At 36.2% G+C, this 20,729-nt stretch overlaps 1 protein-coding gene across 5 annotated transcripts in view; it reads right to left on the reverse strand.

Annotated features, from left to right (window-relative positions):
- The window catches only part of LOC124175817 (sodium/potassium-transporting ATPase subunit beta-2-like), a 50,029-nt gene extending 30,554 nt beyond the window's left edge, over nucleotides 1-19,475 (reverse strand). For all 5 annotated transcript variants that reach the window (XR_006869248.1, XM_046556382.1, XM_046556383.1 and 2 more), the window contains exon 1: nucleotides 19,136-19,475. Coding sequence is in view for 4 of the 5 variants with exons in the window: in XM_046556382.1 (XP_046412338.1) it covers nucleotides 19,136-19,292 (157 nt within the window). In the remaining variant the exon portion in view is untranslated. The remainder of the gene's footprint in view (nucleotides 1-19,135) is intronic.
- Between the last annotated feature and the right edge of the window lie 1,254 nt (nucleotides 19,476-20,729).

Below are 20,729 nucleotides of genomic sequence, written 5' to 3' on the forward strand. Positions count from 1 at the left end.
ATTTAATTTTATGATATGAAAAGAAAAGTATTTTGGTTGTATTCAGAAAATTAACTGTTTACCGAAGATAGAGTTGTACAGTATGGAATTAAGGAGGTGTGTTGAATTATACGTAATTGCCATACTGCACACATACAAATGTAACAAGATATATCCATGAGTGAGGATGCGCGCGCCGCTAGGTGTGTATAGTATGTGTGTGTGTGCGCGCGCATGTATAGCGTAATACAGTCAGTCAGCCATGTAGATAGAGAGAGAGCGCATCTCGCTATGGCTTATACATACATATTGTAATCCTCATGTATCTTAAGAATCTTTCACAGTTATCAATAAATAATTTAATTATTGTTATCGTTATATATAATAAACCTCACGAATATATTTATTTCAATGATCCAACCTCAATATTTAACATTGATGAAGGAGTTCCTTCAAATTTCAGGGATTAGAAAAACTCGTACCACCGCTTTGCATCCGCAGTCTAATGGAATGGTAGAAAGATTGAATAGGACGCTTCTTCGTTATCTTTAGTCTTTCGTTGATCAGGATCAGAAAGATTGGGATGAGTGGATTCCCTTATTTCTTTTACCGTATCGCTCTGCAATTCACGACACCATCGGTTTTTCTCCAGCTATGATGTTGACAGGTCGGGATCTTCAACTTCCGTCAGATTTGAAAAAGGGCGTCAATCCTTCCGTGACTTTATCCCAGGTGATTTTTAATTCCGTTATCCGTCAAAAATTGGACGAGGTTCATGAATTTGCTAGGGAAAGAATTCGTATGGTCTCCGATAAGACTAAGGATCGTTATGACATTAGAGCTAGAAATTTAAAATTTGAGAAGGGAGATTCCGTTTAGTTATTTCAACCTCGTCAGCAACAAGGGCGTTGTCCCAAACTCCAAAGTAATTGGGAAGGTCCTTATTTTATTGTTGAGCGGATTAACGTCGTTGTTTTCAGAATGAGCCGTTCCCCTCGTTCCAAATCCAAAGTCGTTCATCTGGATCGCCTAGCTCCTTATCAGTCAAGAGCATCGTTTCAGTAGCTCTCTGAAGGTTAGAAAGTTCGTTGACAGGTTAAGGTTAGTTCAATGTTGTTCGATACGGGAAATTTTGATGCATCGATTTCTTTGGCTTGAAGAATGTTTCGGTTCTGCGCTTAAATGAAGTAGTGAGCGTTTGGTCGGTCCTCTCTTTTTTGTTTCTAACCAATATATCAGTTTCTTTGAGTTTTTATAGATTTTCCCCGACGAATCTGCCGTCTTTGGCTGTTCCCGATGTTACCTTCAGCTGTACTGTTTGTCCGGTCTTAGCCTGGGTTCTCAGGATATTCAGATAAGATCGTCCCTTTTCTTTTATTGAATGACTTATAAATCCAATCAATCGTGTATTTTTTCCCCAAATTTGCTTAGCGAATTGGGAATCATCCGCTTCCTCTCACTTTTGTCCTCCCAACTCTAGGGTGTGCTGTGTCCGGAGGAAACCCCGGGTCGGTTTACTTGTCCTTATCTTGGTCCCCGCAAGAACTTTGAAAGAAAATCTCTTCCTCTGGGATCCGTTCTGTCCCCTGCCCTTCGATCTGTCTCGTGTCTTCGGCCAAGGAATCTCATGAAGAACTCACTAACTCACCCTTAACACTTACCTTTATAAAACAAGGCACATAAATTTTGAAATTCAATTGAACGCTCACCTATCTGCTCAAGGTTTTCTGTGGTTTACCTTGAGACTGTGGGCAAATACCAGATAGTAAAAAGGGAGTCTTTTAATTTTTAGAGCCACAGCTCCAACTCACCTTTGAGCACTGACTGCTAGATCACTTTTTTTGCAATTGTTTAACTTTTCCGAGTCAGGTCGACTCTTTTCCTCGGGGGGGAGTAGTGTTACAAAGGGTGAAATCACCCGTTTTGTCCCCTTTTAAATGATCTAGTAGTCATCATAGATAAAAGACGTTTATAAACCTCTTATGTCTTCCAAAAGAATAAGGTTGCTGCGTCAACCTACATTATTGTAAAAACAGTCTATCTCGAGACTTTAAAAGGAGAGCTTCATCACCAAATAAATCCGTTTCCTCTCTCAATTTTCCGTTTCGTAACAATACGTTCAAATCACAATTTTTTGCACATTTTTTGCAACTAGAGCAGGGTTTGTTGAGTGCTCAGACATACGAAATTCATTCATTAAATTCAGCATAAATTATTTCTGATTTCTTCTTGGTTCGGCTCCGGTCTGAGTATGTTAACAATATATCATTGCAATATCCTTTTTTCGATTTCTAGTCCTATGAGCCTAACATTCTACTATATTACTCTGTATTCGATTCCCATATATCATTATTATCTTGTTATTTCCATATCCATTTCTTTTCAAGTTATTTAGTTTAAGTTTAGTTTTAAGTTGTTATTACACCTGTATAATCATCTATTGTCATTAAGAATATCCTCTGTATAAATCTATGTATTATATGTTGCCCCATAGCGTGCTAGGGCATATTAAACTATCTATCTATCTATCTATCTCTCCCTTTCCCTCTCCCTCTCCTTCTCCCTGTCCCTCTCCCTCTCCCTCTCGCTGTTCGTCTACTGAAAGAAGTAGAGAGGGAGAGAGGGAGGGAGACAGAGACCGAAAGTCACATGGAGGGGGCATAACGCTTTTCAGAACGTCAGGAAAATTAACAAATAGAAACGATGTAAGTCTCTATGTCTAATCACATTCGGTGTTAAAGAAAAATCGTAAGGAACTTCGTTCCTGGCGGGGTCCCCCGACCGCACACGTTTTTCACATAAAATACGAATCTGTCAAGACAAAAAAATGGGGGTGTCTATTTAAAAAAATCGAAGTCGACCTTTATTTGCCCTTGAACTTCTAAGCTGACCTGAAAAAAATTATATCCATTAGATCCTGCTTCAAAAATGACGAAACTTTTGGTTGAAACATCCTTGTCGAAAATGCTTCATTTCCAAGTTATATTATAAGTAACTAATCACCACAACTGTATTAGTTTTTTTGTGTTCTTTGTAATTAGTGGGACTTGATAAAATCGAATTGATTCATCGCTGGAATGACTTTATCAAATTTGAAAAAACCTATAGAATCCGAAGATATGTTTCGAAGTTTTTCTAAATAACATAATTTGTGAAAAAAAGTTAAAGAAAATGTGATCTCATTTCATAGTAAATAGAAAACTCAAAAGTGAAGAACCAAAAAGATTTGACAAAAATCAGGTAAGCTACTCTTACGTAGTGTACCAAAACCCAGGAAGGGAAATAATAAAATGGGCCGAGTTCTGGAGGTTGAAATCGACGTGATAAGTCCCATACATATATGTACCCTCACAGAAAAAAACACTGAATTTTTGGGGGTAAACCTCAAAATTTAGGGGTTTACCCTCAAAGTTGAGGATAAACCCCTCCCAAAAGTTGAAGGTAAACCATCGTTAATATAATATAATATCAAATCAAATACAATTATCCAACAAACATCAACTCAAAGTTGAGGATAAACCCCTCCCAAAAGTTGAAGGTAAACCATCATTAATATAATATAATATCAAATCAAATACAATCATCCAATTGTTGGGGATAAACCCTCAACAATTGAAGGTTCATCCCCAAGAGTTGAAGGTGCACCCGCGACGTTGAAGGTAAACCCATATCGATAAAGGTTAATTACTAACAATTGAGGCTTCAATCCCCAAGACATGAAGGTGAACCCTCGACGTTGAAGGTACACCTTCAACGATGAGGGTAATTCATGTCCCCAAAATTTAACTGATGTTAAATGTGAGGGTGAACTATCAACATTGCAGGGATTGTCCCCTGCAACCCCAAGGGATACACCTAACTCTTCTTGAGGGTAAACTCTAAAACTTGGGTGTCAACGCGAAAATATAATATGTAAAAGATTGGTAATGAACTGTTCATTCCATTGCACGGTAATATAACCCGTGAAATTTCCATGGTAATTTTTATGATATTCGTTGAAGTTCTATTATTCTCAACAACATCTGAAATGATCTATCTATATATAATTTATAGCAAAACCAATGATCCAATTTGAATTCAAGTTTCGAGCAGCTCGCTGGAATTAGGCCATCGCATCATATAGTATAAGGATCACTATTGATATTTGTTGATGTATGTACTATACATTTATATTGTACACACATATATCTACACTCTGTATTGTATACTGACATTGAGCAAACCGAATCTGACCTACACGTATGTATTCTAATACCGAGTGAGTGTGTGAGAAGCAAGAGTGTTGTTTTTCTGTACACAGAGTCGAACAGAGTCGAAAACAAGATCGCAGGCAAAGCGCCACGAATGTCTGGTGTTGTCCCGAATATTCAAATATTAACTCTTAACGTATTTCTATATAATAAATATAGCAACAGAATTATTGGAGCCTCATTTTTTCCCAACCATTCTAACAATATTGCATTTTACTTACCCTGCATGCCATTATGCAACGCTCTATAAGAATACTACTTAGTTTTTTCAGGGTTGAAATTAGAAATCATAAACTACACTATACATATATGGGGATTCCCACGTCAACTCGGTGAACCAAAAACATTGACCCTCTTCGATTTTCTCAGTGATTTTTTATGTGATAGTTCTTGGAAATTATCTGAAAATTATCGAATCTGAATATTTTATGTATTTTATATATTTTCATATAGTGTATCTACATGTACGCATATATCTTCATTATAATATATTAATGAATGGAATGCATTAGGTATAAATAATTCTTCATGTCTGTATGAATTATATATACGTACATTAAATTTCATTTTCGACTATTCTTCTGCGTGGGGATACATTATACCCTCCTTCTATATTAACACGTTGACTGCCGTGTCACCCGTATTCGGGTGACAGCAAAAGTTCTCATCAGGCCACGCCACCCGTATTCAGGTGACAGCAAGAGTTCTCATCGGGCCGGTTCCCCCGTACTTCCGTGACTCTTTCCAAAGGATTTCCGAACATATTTAGATAAATATTTAACAGGAGATAATAATACTGTTGAATTTTTTTTTAAATCGCTTATTAAAAAAATTATTTACAGTGAAAAATATTTAAGCATTCACTGCAAAGTTGCGGTTGTCCAGGCACCTTGGACAAAAAGTAGGTTTTCTGAGATTTGCTCGTGCCTTTGATCGTTCCAGTTCTTCTCTTTTATTTGCGTAGCACCGTTTGCATGTGCGTCTAAGGTTTTTGCCCGAATTATTTCTGCGAACGGCGATGCAATGCGTATTTAGTCGATCAGAAGGCACGGTTAAATCTTCACTCAGTCCTAGTAACTTTGCAGCAATCAGTTCTCTGAATCGTGTAATATTCACAGTTTTTGTTGTCGCAATATTGTAAAGGACCAAAGCGTTTACAATGGACGTCCCCAACAAAAGTTCAACACCAAGCTTTCTATACCATTTGATTCCTTTCCTCATCGTCGTGGAATAGGAAACCATTTGGTCTGAATAATCTGTACCACATTTACCCTTATTATATTCGAGGATAGCCACATGTTTGAGTCTTGCGGATGGCTGTCGGCGTGAAGAAGCAGTATGAATGTTTTTTGTGCTTTGTGTCATGATAGGAACGTGTTTCGTAGATAATATTCTCACGTTACGTGTATCTCTCCGTTTGAGTATCACAATCCCGTTATCATCCTCTTTAGCTACCATTTCTCCCCTTCTTAGTTTGCAATTAAGATCATCTTTTGAAATAGATGTCTTGTTATATCTAAGTGTTCGAACTACATGAGTCTTGCGTCTTAGACATTATATAGCTAACTCATAGCTTGTATAAAAATTGTCAATGTACAATGTTCTTCCGTGATCGAAAAGTTTCTCTGCCAGTTGTAGACACACATTGTGTGCCAATACGGTTTCTCTAATACCTTCTACTGATTTACCAGAGTAAATTTTCATTGCCCGTGTGTATCCTTCCTTCGAACATAATTTGAATAATTTGATTCCGTACTTGTGCGCTTCATTTGGAATGTATTGTTTGAAGATGAGTCTTCCACGCCATGGAATTAACGTTTCATCGATAACAATATCTTCTCCAGGCGTGTTAGCTTCATGATACTTTCCGTGCAATTTGTTGAAAAATGGAAGTATTTTACCAAGCCGGTCATCACGGGCAATGGACATAGTATCGACAAAATGAAAGTTGCACAATGATAGTTCAAATCTGTTCCGTGAGATAATTCGACGCGGTAGCCGGAAATTGTACAATTCGTTTTTGGCCCAATAATTGGCTATAGGGCTCACTTTTACAAGTCCCATCCACAACAATAATCCCAAGAATTGTTTTATTTCTTCAGGATTTGTTGGTTTCCATTTATGCATTCGTGAACCTAGAATCAGCGTCGATTTATTTAGTTTTTGTTGTGCATATCTATTAATTTCTAATACCAGCAAGTTTATGATTTCATCATCGACGAACAACGTAAACACATCACACGGATTTATATCGTCAGATAATTGCGTATTCAGACCGCCTGTTTCTTGATAAGAAAATGATTTTTGCCGACCACTAAATCCATTCACTCTGTTGAATTGGAACTTCCTCAGTATCATCAACGTCGCTCCTTTTCTCCACCCCCAAATCTCGTAACATCTCGTCAATAGTATCTTCATAACATTCATTATCACTAAGATTGCATTTATCCGTATCCGTATCAGAATCTGACGATATGATTCGATTTACTTTTCTTCTCTTAGGCAATTTGATCACTTCCTCATCGCTGCTATCCGAGTTTGAGCAACTAGCGTGACTAATCTTCCTTTCACTGCGATGTGAATTACTGCACACTGACTTTTTCATCTTTTTCTTTACCATTGAAAAATTATGGATAGAGATTTTAAATAGTACTACTCAGTACACGGCAAAGATTACAACTGCTCGTGCAGAGTAATAACATGATAAGTGAGGATCGTAGCAGATATCAGGGTGAGAGTACCGAAAGAAATGCAAACAGACATGCGGTAGCAGAGCATGCATCTTACAGTGGCACGGGTGGCCTGACGGGGATTTCGCTGTAAGCACGCGTGGCAGTCAACGTGTTAAACGCGAATTCGTTTAGATATACAAGAATTTAATAATATTAATAATAATTTTCAAAATTTTTACAATAATCAAATGAAAAATAACCAGACAACTTCTTGATTAATCAGTTTCTATCGTATTTACTAATGGTGCGTAATGCACTTTTGTAATACCGTTACATCTATAACCCCAATAAAATGATATAATAAGCTCTTGACTAGAGAATTCTTTCAAAGTGAATCCTCGATTGGGAGGTTCACTCTCAATTTGGAGGTAAACCCTTGACTTGGGGATTAACCCTTGACTTCGAGGTTAACCCTGAATGAAAGGGTACGAATTTACCCCTTAGAGGTTGAAGGTTATTTTGGGGGTTATTTTGGGGGTAAAATTAGGGGTTCTTCCCATAAGGGTAACACTCTGTCACGCAGTATTCCACGAAGCATTTATCAAGATTGGAAGTTGATATTTCCGATTTAATTCAAATTTTTTTCCGCAAAACTACTGGTCGAAAACCAAAGCCTCGATTTTTTAAAATTGTTATAACCATTCGTGACCGAGATATGGTTGTTTCGAATCCGCGGAATTTCTAAAATCTGAAAAATTCAGAAAATTCGAGAAAAATATAAAAACGTTTTTAAGTCGAATCATTTTCGAAATGCAACTTTTCCTGTGATGAAATTTATCTATTTGAATGTGATTAAAAATTGTTTAGACATTTCCATAAAATTTTCTGAATTATTTCAGATTCTAGAGACCGCGCTGTCTCAAAATGGCAATATCTCAGTCACGACTGTGTTACGTGCCAGCCGGGAATCGCGGTAGCGTCTTCTCTGAGCCGCTAATTACCGACTCGCAATTACCATAACAACATCTTACACGCTCTTGCCGTAAGTTCCTAAATCCATATCGATCTGCACAGTTACCATCCTACAGTTAGGGAGCTGGCTGCCGAAATTTTTATATGATTTGTTCATGTCGCAGACATTATTAATATCGATTTTTGTACCATAAGAAACATTGAGGACTGCGTCTGCCACCATGGCGAGCCTGCGTTGTCAATTGACGGCGCTTCAAAAAAGTTTAAAAAAGAAAGGTGGCAAAATCATTTGTTCATGTCTGCCTCTTGGACTAATGGTCAGAATCATCCAACAAACGTTGAATATCGAAGAGGCAGACATCCAGACCTCTGATTTTCCAAAGGCAGACAATTTAAATATAATGTGAAATTGAATATATATATATAAGTAAAAAATTCTGCGCTTACAAAATGTTAATGAAAATAATTATTGTTACATATAAGCAATTGATAGGAGCGATTTTAAAAATATATGTTACATCCAGCATACCACTTCTCTCTATTTTTCCTACTCGCTAACTCCCCCACAGTTCTTCCATTAATCTCATGGTCCCTGTCCTGTCCTCTTATCTCTACGTAGTCTCACGCTATTCACTATCCCGCTTACTCATCAAATGCCATTCCCTACTTCTAGCAGTGTCACACCTTTTCTGCACCCGTACGTTTCAAGTCTCGAGCGACACTCCTATTCTAACTCTCGACAACTCCACATGCAGACTACTTATATATCTCTCGCACAACACAATTCATTCCTACCAGTATCTCAACTTCTACACAGTAAATATATAATCGATATATCAAACATACTCAAGTTCATTCAATCCTCATCCTGATTTCCGGTTGACCTGAAACGTAAAAGCGAAGCCAACCAGGTTACTCCATCCGCTCAGGAGTAAACTCTACTCACGGACGTAACACATATTTCAAATATTTGGGTTCTAAATCTGTTACCTGTCGTCCCGCAGGTATAGAGTAACAGCACGGTCTTACATACAGGTCTTGCGACTCTGAGTTTCGACGTGGGCCTCTTAACGTGTCAAGCCGCTAGCGTCGCTGCGATCGAGGGATGCCCGGTGCGACAAGGATGACGATAGTCGCGCTCGCACGTCACATGGGCGTGGAATCAGTCGTCAAAGGCTTATTCAAACATTGTAGGTTATGTTGATGCATCCCTCGATCACAGCTCCATCTGGATTTTCCTTCAACAGAGGAGCCACTCTCTACCATTGGAATTCTATTGAGTCGTAAGACCTCTATGTAAGACCGTGAGTAACAGTATAGTTTGTCTTTCTTTCTTAAAGAGAAGAGAGAACATTATAACTCCGTGGACAGTTGGGGCTTACCTATACATAGATATATAATGTATTACCGTGTATATTATAAATATGTGTATGGGTAGATCCATTACTTTTCGACCGCAGCGTGCGGGCTTGGGTCAGCGATTCGGCTGCTGATTTTTTTCAAGAACGTAGGTTATAAAAAAAGACGATTCTCCAAATTTGAGCTTAATGTAAGAAAATCTGGTGGCTATAGATATTTTTGAAGTTTTTAATAATTCAATTTTTTAGTTATTTTCACGATTTTTTCATGCGAGCTCTATGGGACTTAAAGACTCGAATTAAACGGCATTAACCTTCTCTGACCTTGTATTCTGAGGAAAAAAATATTTTTTTTACTCCAAAGCAAAATCCAATTTAATGAGGACCCTTTTCATGAACTACTATTTTAGCAAAATTTCGCATAAATTTGAAACGCTGCCAATTCAAAAATTTTCCAAGTAGACGGCCAATCGACGGCTCAAATTTTTCGTCTAGGTATACTTTATCACTACCTACACGAATTATTATTAATTACCACGTTCCTTTTTATATACGGCCTCGCAAAACCAACTGATTTCTAAAAAATCGCTGTTTGCAGACGGCTGTAACTTTTTTCTATCAACTCGAAATCGCTCGAAATTTTCAGGGAAAATACTCCATTCTATCCCCAAACAACGCTGAAAATTTCCAACTAGGAGTCGAAGTTGTTAACGAGCTGTGAATTTTCGAAATGTTCAAGTTTCCCACGTATTATTTCGTATTTCATGGCATTATCAACGACTTCTTGAATTGCGCGTGGAAAATTTACACTTCTTGATTATTAACTTAAATAAAAAAAAGAAAAATGAAGACCTTGCAAAACTACATACTGAAGTAATGTTATAAAAATATGGCTCACATCCCTATAATTTGTATCACTTTAAGAAAAAAACTCATTGACTGCGAGAATAGGATATTGATAGCAGTATAAAATAATTTCATTTATCATACATATCGTAATTATTTATTTTAAATTGAATATTTGTTTCTTTGTGTCCCATGAAGTCGTACTCAATACTTGTTATATGGGTGATAATGTCATGAAATACGAAATATTATGTGGGAAACTTGAGCATTTTGAAAATTCACAGCTCGTTAACAACTTCGACTCCTAGCTGGAAATTTTCAGCGTTGTTTGGGGATAGAATGGAGTATCTTCCCTGAAAATTTCAAGCGATTTCGAGTTGATAGAAAAAAGTTACAGCCATCTGCAAACAGCGATTTTTCAAAAATCAGTTGGTTTTGCGAGGCCGTATATAAAAAGGAACGTGGTAATTAATAATAATTCGTGTAGGTAGTGATAAAGTAAACCTAGACGAAAAATTTGAGCCGTCGATTGGCCGTCTACTTGGAAAATTCTTGAATTGGCAGCGTTTCAAATTTATGCGAAATTTTGCTAAAATAGTAGTTCATGAAAAGGGTCCTAATTAAACTGGATTTTGCTTTGGAGTAAAAAAAATATTTTTTTCCTTAAAATACAAGGTCAGAGAAGGTTAATGCCGTTTAATTCGAGTCTTTAAGTCCCATAGAGCTCGCATGAAAAAATCGTGAAAATAACTAAAAAATTGAATTATTAAAAACTTCAAAAATATCTATAGCCACCAGATTTTCTTACATTAAGCTCAAATTTGGAGAATTGTCTTTTTTTATAACCTACTTTCTTGAAAAAAATCAGCAGCCGAATCGCTGACCCAAGCCCGCAGGCTGCAGTCAAAAAGTATTGGACATACCCATGTATGTATAAACATTAAACAATATAATTATACTACAACTATTAATACTAACAATAATGAGTCGTAATACCCGCTTTCCCTTGATTCTGCGTGAATTTCAAATAATGGTACAACTCAAAATCAGTGACCAAAATGTCTGCCAACTTTTTTTTGTATTCGTGTAGTTATAACGAATCGAATGGTCGCAACTAGAACCATGAACAAATAATGATTCAGTAGAGCTTTTTTTTTACATTTTTACAACTACGTCCCGTAATAATGCAGAGCCCTGCATGTCTGCCTCTTGGATTTTCATCGTTTTGAGGATGATTCTGACCATCAGTCCAAGAGGCAGACACGAACAAATGATTTAGCACACCTTTTTCTTTTACATTTTTTGAAGCGCGGTAACTCAAAAACGCAGCGATGTAGGACCTTCATTAACTGGACCAAATCGATTCACATTGATCTAAACTTTCATCCCTATCGATATGAAACATGAACAAATCATATACCAAAATGGCAGCCAGCTCCCTAACTACTAGTGTACAATATTCTTGCATTCCGAATTCTTATGCACCATACCATACGTTATTAAGCAAAACCAAGCTCGTAGCTGTGCCCTGCTAAACAGTATACTATGTATATTACAACAGATTTTAGGCACAATAATACAGATAAGGTAAACCTGAAAAATGAAACACGAAGATGGTGAGATAGGAAATTCATAAGCATTTTACAATATTCTCTATTTCTAAAAACGTGAATAGACAATATAAACCAATCATCTTGTGTCGACTTATCTAAATACCTAGTTCACCATGAAAGAGCTCATTTTCAAACTCAGAAAGCAGAATGAAATTTAACATCGAATAGTACAACACAAAATTAAAGAAGAATCATTTTAGACATCAAGCAATAACGAATACAATTATATATCAGACAATAAAGAACATAATTCAAGATCAAACAGTACACAACTAAATTAAATCTAGAACACAATTAAAACCAATTCCAAATACAGGTGCAGAGTTAATAAACTAAAATTAAACAATTCTCAGATTCAGAAACTCCGACGTCCAAGTATTGCTACTGTAACCATAATTAAACAACCTTGCGAGTGAATAAGACCTTAATTGTTACAACCTAACGTTAAGAATTGATCAGATGAACTTGTTTTTTGGTAATAAATGAGTATTTTGAATCACAGTGTTGTATTAATAGAATTATTTCTATCGCCCACAATCCAAAATAACCAAATTCACAGATGGTGACGAGCTGAAAAAGAAACCTCAACAAACCAAACAGACTTCGTACGCATGGACATAAAAAAATTTGTGAATCGAATATAAATCTGAATTAAGCACCGAAACGAAGATCTTTCGTAGACTTTTTCCGGAAACATAACAAATCTCTCTATCTAATAAAAAAATTCTGAACAAATGAACAGGTAAAAAACATTATAATAACAATAGTATAAAGAATATTGTAATAACAATAGTATGAAAAAGATTATAATAACAATAGTATACGCATAAAGTTGGAGGTGGGGTGAGATGCCAAAAACAAAACAAAAAGCATCTAGCAAACAAAACTTCCTTTGACAGCTGTCATCGGCTGTTTATGACAGTCTTTGAAATATATTTTTATAGGTATCTGTTTCTGACACGCAAAAAATAAACATGCAAACGAGAATTATCAAGATGATTTCCGACGGGAATTGTCGTTTTCGCGCGCTGGCGTATTGTGTATACGGCACTCAAGATCGACACGCAGAGGTGAGACTAAGTATCGTTTTAAATAAATCATACTGGCAAACACGTCAGTAGAAGTAATGAAACAGAACTCGAGGAGAGTTATATCCTGTAAATCCTTGATACGGTTAACCACTAAGTAAGGGCCTTCCCAGTTTCTTTGTAGTTTCAGACATCGTCTTTTCTGTCTTCGAGGTTAAAAGAGCCAGACAGAATCTCCGGGATTAGATTTTATATCACTGGCTCGAATATCATAACGAGTTTGCAATTTGTCTAAAGCCATAGAAATTCTACTTATAGCAAAGCTATGAATTTCTTCTACTATGGGGAAAATAATAACAATGCCAAAATAAGTCGCCAAATGCAATTGGGGATGCATGGCGTCGGGGCTTTTGTACATGTGAGTGGATTCGTTTACGAAAACAATCTGAGTAGACCTGCATATGGAGCCAATAGCAATGTCGGGTTGATCGGAAACAACCGATCAACAGTTGCGGACCTGTCATCAAATCAGCACAAATAAATTCGCCTGTCTAACAGACCCTGTATAAGGAAGTAGTGAGGCGCGAAGCGCCGAACAACGAGACGCGTAGCACCGAGGTAGGGTTGGCGCGCGAAGCGCGCTGTGGCGAAGCCCCTAGTGGTTGAAAAAATTTGAAAAAGGACGGAGCATTATTTTTCGACCAGTAGTTTTATAGGAAATTTGTTGGATCCATCGGAAATATCAATTCCTTATCTTGATCGATACTTCATGGAATACTATAATGTAAAATGCATTTAGTACCAATTGTGCCTCCCTGGTTATATAACAATGCGATATGCCTGTATTACTTTACTCATCTTGAGCACTACATTGATTTTGTGGGAAACAGGTAATACTCCGTGACGTCAATTTTACGTATAAACCAGACATCAGCTACACACTTCGATTCTAGTGTCACTCGGTTACACAATAATTACGAACGCTTATAATTCACAGACGAAGTTGAAGTTAGTAACGTTACTGCAACGATGCATGTTGAGGAAAAATCGTTAATTCGTAACATTGGTATTGTCCAACATTTAATAAACCATAAAAAAGAAACATAGCTACCCACGTTTTGTAAAGCCAACGCATAACAGTCCATCGATGTATCAGTGATTTCACAATGCCATGTTGCGGTGATATGAATGCACCAATTGTGTTTTCTGTTTAGTTACTTGTGATAATAAGTAACAATACGTGAACAGGACAAAGTAATACGAAGAAGAACACGGCAATATAACTAAAATCCGAGTCAAGTCAACAAATCATGGGAATTTCTTGAAGTTATAATGTCAGGAATAGAATACTCTGGCGAAAGACATTAGACCAACGAGTCTGCGTGCCGAAGCATTTCCTTATTGTAAGTTAGACCAATGCTAATTTAATTGGGTATTTGCGCGTGAAATAATTGATTCAATATTTTAGATATTCCTCGACTGTTTCACAGTAATCCAGTTCACCACGATATCTCACATCCTATCATGCACTCATTTTTTCATGCGATAAAAAGTTCTTGGAATTTGAAATCATAATTGTCTTATGGAATTCTAAATCTTTTGAAGTTTTAGCATCGATTAATCCTTAATACAAAAAAGTGTTATACTGTCTTTGTAAATAATTAATTTGTACTACCTATAGTATGTTCAACTACGAGCTGAGTTACGAAAGAACCTAAGACTGTTAGTAAAATACAAATCAACATCGCAACCTCTTTCAAAACGCCTTTTTAAAATAACGAATCACGACCAATGAGTAATGATTAGCATATTCATTGGTAGTCAGGTGAGATCTAGGGAATATGTTGAATAGTGCCCCTTTGATACATTATGATTTTATTATCATATTCATCTCAGCTTCGATTGTGCGTTTCATTTTTTGAGCTAGCCCGTTGAGGGCACCCATTGATCACGTGAGACTCACAATGGGAGGGAGGGGTACTTGAAAATATCACGATTGATCACATGGGAGTAGGGCGGAGTTTCAGGCAATATCAAGTATATTTTCAGTGCATTTTTTCTCAAAACACTAAGTATATTGAGAGATTCTTTTTCATTTCGATATCCACTATCCAAGTCTCAGATCGAAACCTGAATTAGTTGCAGACAGAACGTGTTAAGAATGTGGGTTGAACTTTTAGTTTAAAAAAGCTTTCAATGCACAAAACTTCTATGCACTGGTAAACAAAAAAACGTGCGTTAACCCAGCTCGTAGCGAAGGAGTAAATGAGGTAACTGAGCCAAATGATATACAGGATAACAATATTGATCAACTCGAAAGAAATTGCCTTCAAAATGAAGACAGCACAGCTTTAATTGTCAGTGTAAAAAAAAGCAACGAGAATCCCTGGATTAATAACCATCCGATTTATATTTTCCGAATACATATTTATCATCATTGCTATTGGTGAAAAAAATCACTTTGTAATGAGCTAGGGGGGTAGCGAACCAAAAGGTTTACCAAAATCTTATGGATGATCACGGTGGGGGGAGGGGGTCTAAAATTGATTAGAAAGGTATCACATGATTAATGAATGCCGCTTTTTACATATTAGGTATATTCTCATAGACACACCAATCAGTGTTAGTGGATTTCTGAGATCACCGAAGCTTTACATAAAACTGGTGATAACATTTTTATTTTTCATTCTACATATAATTGCAGTGAGGTAACGTCTATTCATCTGTGTACAGACTAAATATACATTATGTGAAAAGATATTAATTCGAAACCTACCATGAAAGCAAAGGAGAAGAATTCATGAAATTGAACACCTAATTACCACACTGGTACTAATTTCCACCGAATAGATTTTTCGGCTCTCATAACTGTGTGACAGTTGGTTGAAAGCGGCAGGTAACCTGGAGTTGGATAATTTGCATTAAAGTTACGTGATGCCTCTGTGAGTATGCCACCATCGTGACCGTGTTCAGTAACTAAAAATAACCTAGCGAATACTGCCACAGGTAGTTACGTAACACACTTCAAGTGTCGTAATATTGATCGGTATAACAAAGAATATGTCTTAATGTTCTAACGAAGGTTTGGCCGCAATATTTCTTTTTTGCCGTTCTTGGTGGTAATTAGAGGAGTCACCCAATGAACGTATCCAAATTCAGTTTGCTAGCAAATTCACACTTTTGAAAGTTTGAAACGGTACTTTTTTCTCGACTCCCATAAATCTAACATTCTATAACTTCAAATCATTCAACCCGATGCAATCGAGTGAAATCTCAACTTTTTTTGTATAATATAGCTCTAAAATATAGGGTAAAAATATTCTGCTCAAAAGTAAAATAACGAAAATCATTATTTACGCACTACATTGCTGTGGTGAAATTATTTGTCACGAAATATGAATTTAAATGTATATATTTCAGGTTACGGCAATGAATTATGTATAACAGGCAATCCAGATTTTAAAAAATCACTCATTGTCAGTCATATGTCTTTAATTGTCTTTTTCTGATTGTAGTTAACACCATAAAATTATGTTCAATTTTCACATTCAAATATGAAAGGTCAATTAATACAATAGGAGTAACTTCCTGTATTACGGTGACTGAAACATTATAGTAAAATGAGTACCGATGCAACAACAATTTAAATATTGATAGCATTATACAAGAATGTAGTATAAGTAACTATTTAGTATAATTATATAGTTGTCAATACTACATTGTCCGGTTATTGCAAATTAAGTCTGTCTGTTTAGTTGACTAAGTTTCTTCACTTCAATAAGGCCTTAAAACAATTCACCGTTGCACCAAAATCAAATTACCACAATATTCACGAGAAAATGTCGTACGAGCAAACATAATTAAAAAGAATCGTAACACATACTGTTTCAGCAAAGTGTCGAATCAGATAAATGTGTGTCTCGCGACACTCAAAATCGTCCTCACGCATGGACGCACACTCGCGTGCAATGTCTACTTGCCGTTTCTGCATCGAATCTCGCCGCTTGCCCGTGTCGTGACTCAAAACAAATCAGCTGTATCTCATGTATTGTCTACTGTCTCAAAATCGTGTATGTGTATCATCAATTTATATTCTCGACTGTAAATCATCAGTTATCGTTCTCTTCTCTTGCGATACAGATCGCATCACCTCTGTATCTTCCTCGAATAAAGTATTCTATATTGATAATCAAATATAATTTATCGTCATCGATGATCCCGCTTCCTCGCTATAGTCATCCATCACTAATTCGCGGATCCCATGGCAATGGTCCAGTCTCTATTGTAATCTCTCTAAACACATACGTACATGAAGCCATCCGCAAGCTACGTAATTGTATTTTCGAGAAATGCGCGCCCCCTCCCCCCACCATAAGTGCGTTTCGTAGTTTATGGACGTGTGTAACTGATTTTCAGTTTGTACCTCGAACTATATTTTTCTATATGGTAAGATATAAAAATAGTCAAACGACAAGACATCATTCGAATGGGTTACACATTATATTTGCCGAATCAATCACAAAAAAGTACCCTTGACAAGTTGTTGCATTTCAGTAGCGTTTATCAAATAAGTAATACGGTTAACTATTTTCAGATGCGTATGAAGGTGTTTCATACGAACTCGACCTGAGACTCTTGACCTTTCGGATTTGGTTCGCATTTTTTTGGGTGATTGTTTTGACTCTCAAAGACATTCAATTTTTTTTTTAATTTTTCGAATCTATTTGAATTAATGACAATTTTTAAAAATGAACGTACTGATCGACACAATTTAAAAATCCGAAACAATTCTGAAAAATCATTTGTCAAATAAAAAAAAAAATTGAGCTTCAGGCTGAAGTGAACCAGCGCTTCCTTCTCAGTTTTTTCGAGTTTTTATCAAAACAAACAAAAAAAATAAAATGAAAAGTTAGTTTACTGTGAACGGCTGCTCAAACAATTTTACATATAACACTGCATTTTTTAGAATTTTTTGAAAATGTTTCCAAACTAATTGATTATTTGCAATTTTTTCAACCTGAAGACTCAAAATATTTTCCGAAAATCCGAATTTTTTTTAAATCTGGTATTACATACAAAAATGTTTAAATCAGAAAGGTCAAGAGTCAGACCCAGGTAGAATTCACATGGAATGAGCCACATACAACAAACTGTAAACAGACGATGCAATACAAGAAATATCCTTGGTATATTGCACCTCATCCGATTTGTTGAATCTTGTAACTTAAGCCCCCAGCTATCACATAATGCGATAATTTATTTATAACAATAATGTGCTACAGTAAAATATTTCAATGTGTCTTCCTGTACCACCAAAATTCACAAGTGCTGTACTGCATTACATGTCACTGATCTACAATTTCAAACGAAAATGAACTGTCACTGAACTCAATTCATTCAGCTGCCGATCAATTTCATTAGTAATGACATTTTCAATATTACGGTGACATTGTGAGTAAATTTTCGAAAAATAACATCTTATGGAAGTATGAATTCTACAAGAAAGCGATTCCAAAGTTTGTTATTGGGACCAGGGAAAATCAAGAAAATATGACAACCAAATCTCTGTTAGGAATTTTCCAGCATACTCTGAGAGTGAAGGTATGTTCCTGATAAGCTGTACATTCTAACTGAGGTAAAACGGTGTACGAGTACAGCAGTCCAAGAAAATAACACACGTTTTTAGTTTCAATGATTATAGGTGTAACTTTGTATCATAATAAAAAATATCTGGAAAGGTCGACTCTTAATGATACAAATGAGTGTCCGAGTAAATTAAATGACATGTACCGTAATAAGTCAAACTGCACTATTGTCAGTGACATTTTTTTTCTTGTTGACGTAAAGGAAAGTAGGTTGACGTACTGAGAATGAAACAATCTACCTAAAAAAGTAAAACTAAAACATTGGAATATCATCCTACAATATTTCGGTCGGAACAATGTTTTTAACTTCCCGTTTCCCTAGTGTGAAAATGAAATAAAAATGATGTATCGAGAATGGATCTGAATGAAAATTGGTACGGTATGCTTTTTGGGTCGCTGATCACGAATCCAAGGTCAAAATTCCAAAATTTGTAATGGTAAATTCATTACAGTGGTTCGAAATTAAAACAAAACCGTCATATATTCATGTAATAGGGTATCAAAGGGTTTTTGAATTGTTAATCACGCATCTGAATTTGTAATTCGAAGTTCAAATTGAATATCAACATTTTTTTGTTGTGTGAACTTGGAACCTGCAGTGTGAAAACGGGAATTCGAGAGCTGACTCACGGTCAGCCTAAAGATGCGGTTGTTCTATTCATGCTGATGCTTGAATGAATACTTTGTGCTGTCGTTGATATGTTATCGAGTTACATTTACGTGTTCCAAGAGTAAAATAAAAATTAAATGAAGCTTCGTATATTATATTTACCCCAGCTAGATTTTGTTCTTCCTAGAAATTTTTTTGTCGATGGATCATATATAGCTAGTCGCAATGCTTTCCAACGAGGGACTTTGGCCCGAGAACGTCTGCTACGCTCTGCTGTTTTGAAAGTTTCATTCTCAGACCTTTTCACCTGGTGACTCATGATAACACTAATTGTCAATTTGGTGCACAAGTTTGGGCTATGATATTTTGATGAGAAATGTTCAACGGCGATAGTCAATCATCGAAAATTTGAAATGAATAATTGTTCTGACATCACTAACATCTGCCAATATCGCGTTTTGAGCAATAGTAAGAAAATCACCACTATCGGACGTAAGCCCCACGGTTGCCAAACACGTACTGACTGCCACAGGCCACTGCTGCAAATTCGTACATAGAGTTTGTAGGTCGCGGACACTTCTCTGAAGCCGACAGCGTATTCAAGCAACGCGAGAGGGCAGGCTCTAGTTACAAGGAATGACCATAAATAATCGATTTTCGATTATTCGATTATTCCAATTATTCGATTATTATTTTTGATCAACGGGAGTAGGCATCGAAAAATTCATTTATTTTTTATTTATTCATTTTTTTTGGATTACGTTACTACAATCTCTTCCAAACATTTTGTGGTAAGAAAAACTGCAAAATTCGCAAAGTTAAGCTCACGTCAGCGGGACTATAAAGGCTTTGACGTTTCAAAAAGGGGTGACCATTCAATTCGCGTTTATGAACAATTGAAAAAACATACGCAACTTTTATTATTTCTAACTTGTTTGTCACATTTTTGTCGGTGAAAATCAGTGGTGTACGTAAAAAAATATTAATAATAAAGCAAGATATTGTGAGCGTTGGAGACAACCGTGCGTTCGAGTGCAGTTCATATTTACACGCGTCTTTCTCGAATCAAAGTTTGTCATTAGTTTTGCCACGATAACTCAAAAACGCTTCAAGATATCGCCTTGAGTTTTCTTTTATATGAAGATATCAACTATCTCTACAAAGTGAGCTCACGTCTATGTAATTTTTTTTTTTTTTTAAATTTCGTTGTTGTTACAAAAAGGTCATTAATTTTTTAATGTTTTTTTTAAATTTTAGCCGCCAATTCTTAGCTTTTCATGTTTTTTCAAAAATTTTACATTCAGTCTGTAGAGGAACATCCCCTGAAGAGAATGGTGCTTTAAATTTGCCGAAAACTTTTAGCGTTCACTCAGAATCGTGGAAATAAAGGAACAGCGCATGAGACGCGTGGTCTTCTTTATCCGCCCATACCTCCCATAAATATTAATATTTCAAAAATTGCAGCCACCGAATTTTATAGCCAAAACTCCAATAAAAATATTGTAGAAAATAAAATATATGTACATATTGTTTCCGTTCTTCACAAATGACATTTGAATTTTATTCCAGTTTCGACCTATTTTCGCTGCCTACTCCCCTTTAATCGATTATTTTTTCCCGATTAATCGAGTGTAATCGATTATTTTTCAACCCCCATTAATCAACTGACTTGGTAGTTATTCCTCACAATCGGTTTTTGTTTTATACTTCCACGAACGATACAATATCACTTTACGTGATTAAAGTATCGATTATT

This window comes from Neodiprion fabricii, chromosome 2 (genome assembly GCF_021155785.1).
Source record: "Neodiprion fabricii isolate iyNeoFabr1 chromosome 2, iyNeoFabr1.1, whole genome shotgun sequence".
Taxonomy (NCBI): domain Eukaryota; kingdom Metazoa; phylum Arthropoda; class Insecta; order Hymenoptera; family Diprionidae; genus Neodiprion; species Neodiprion fabricii.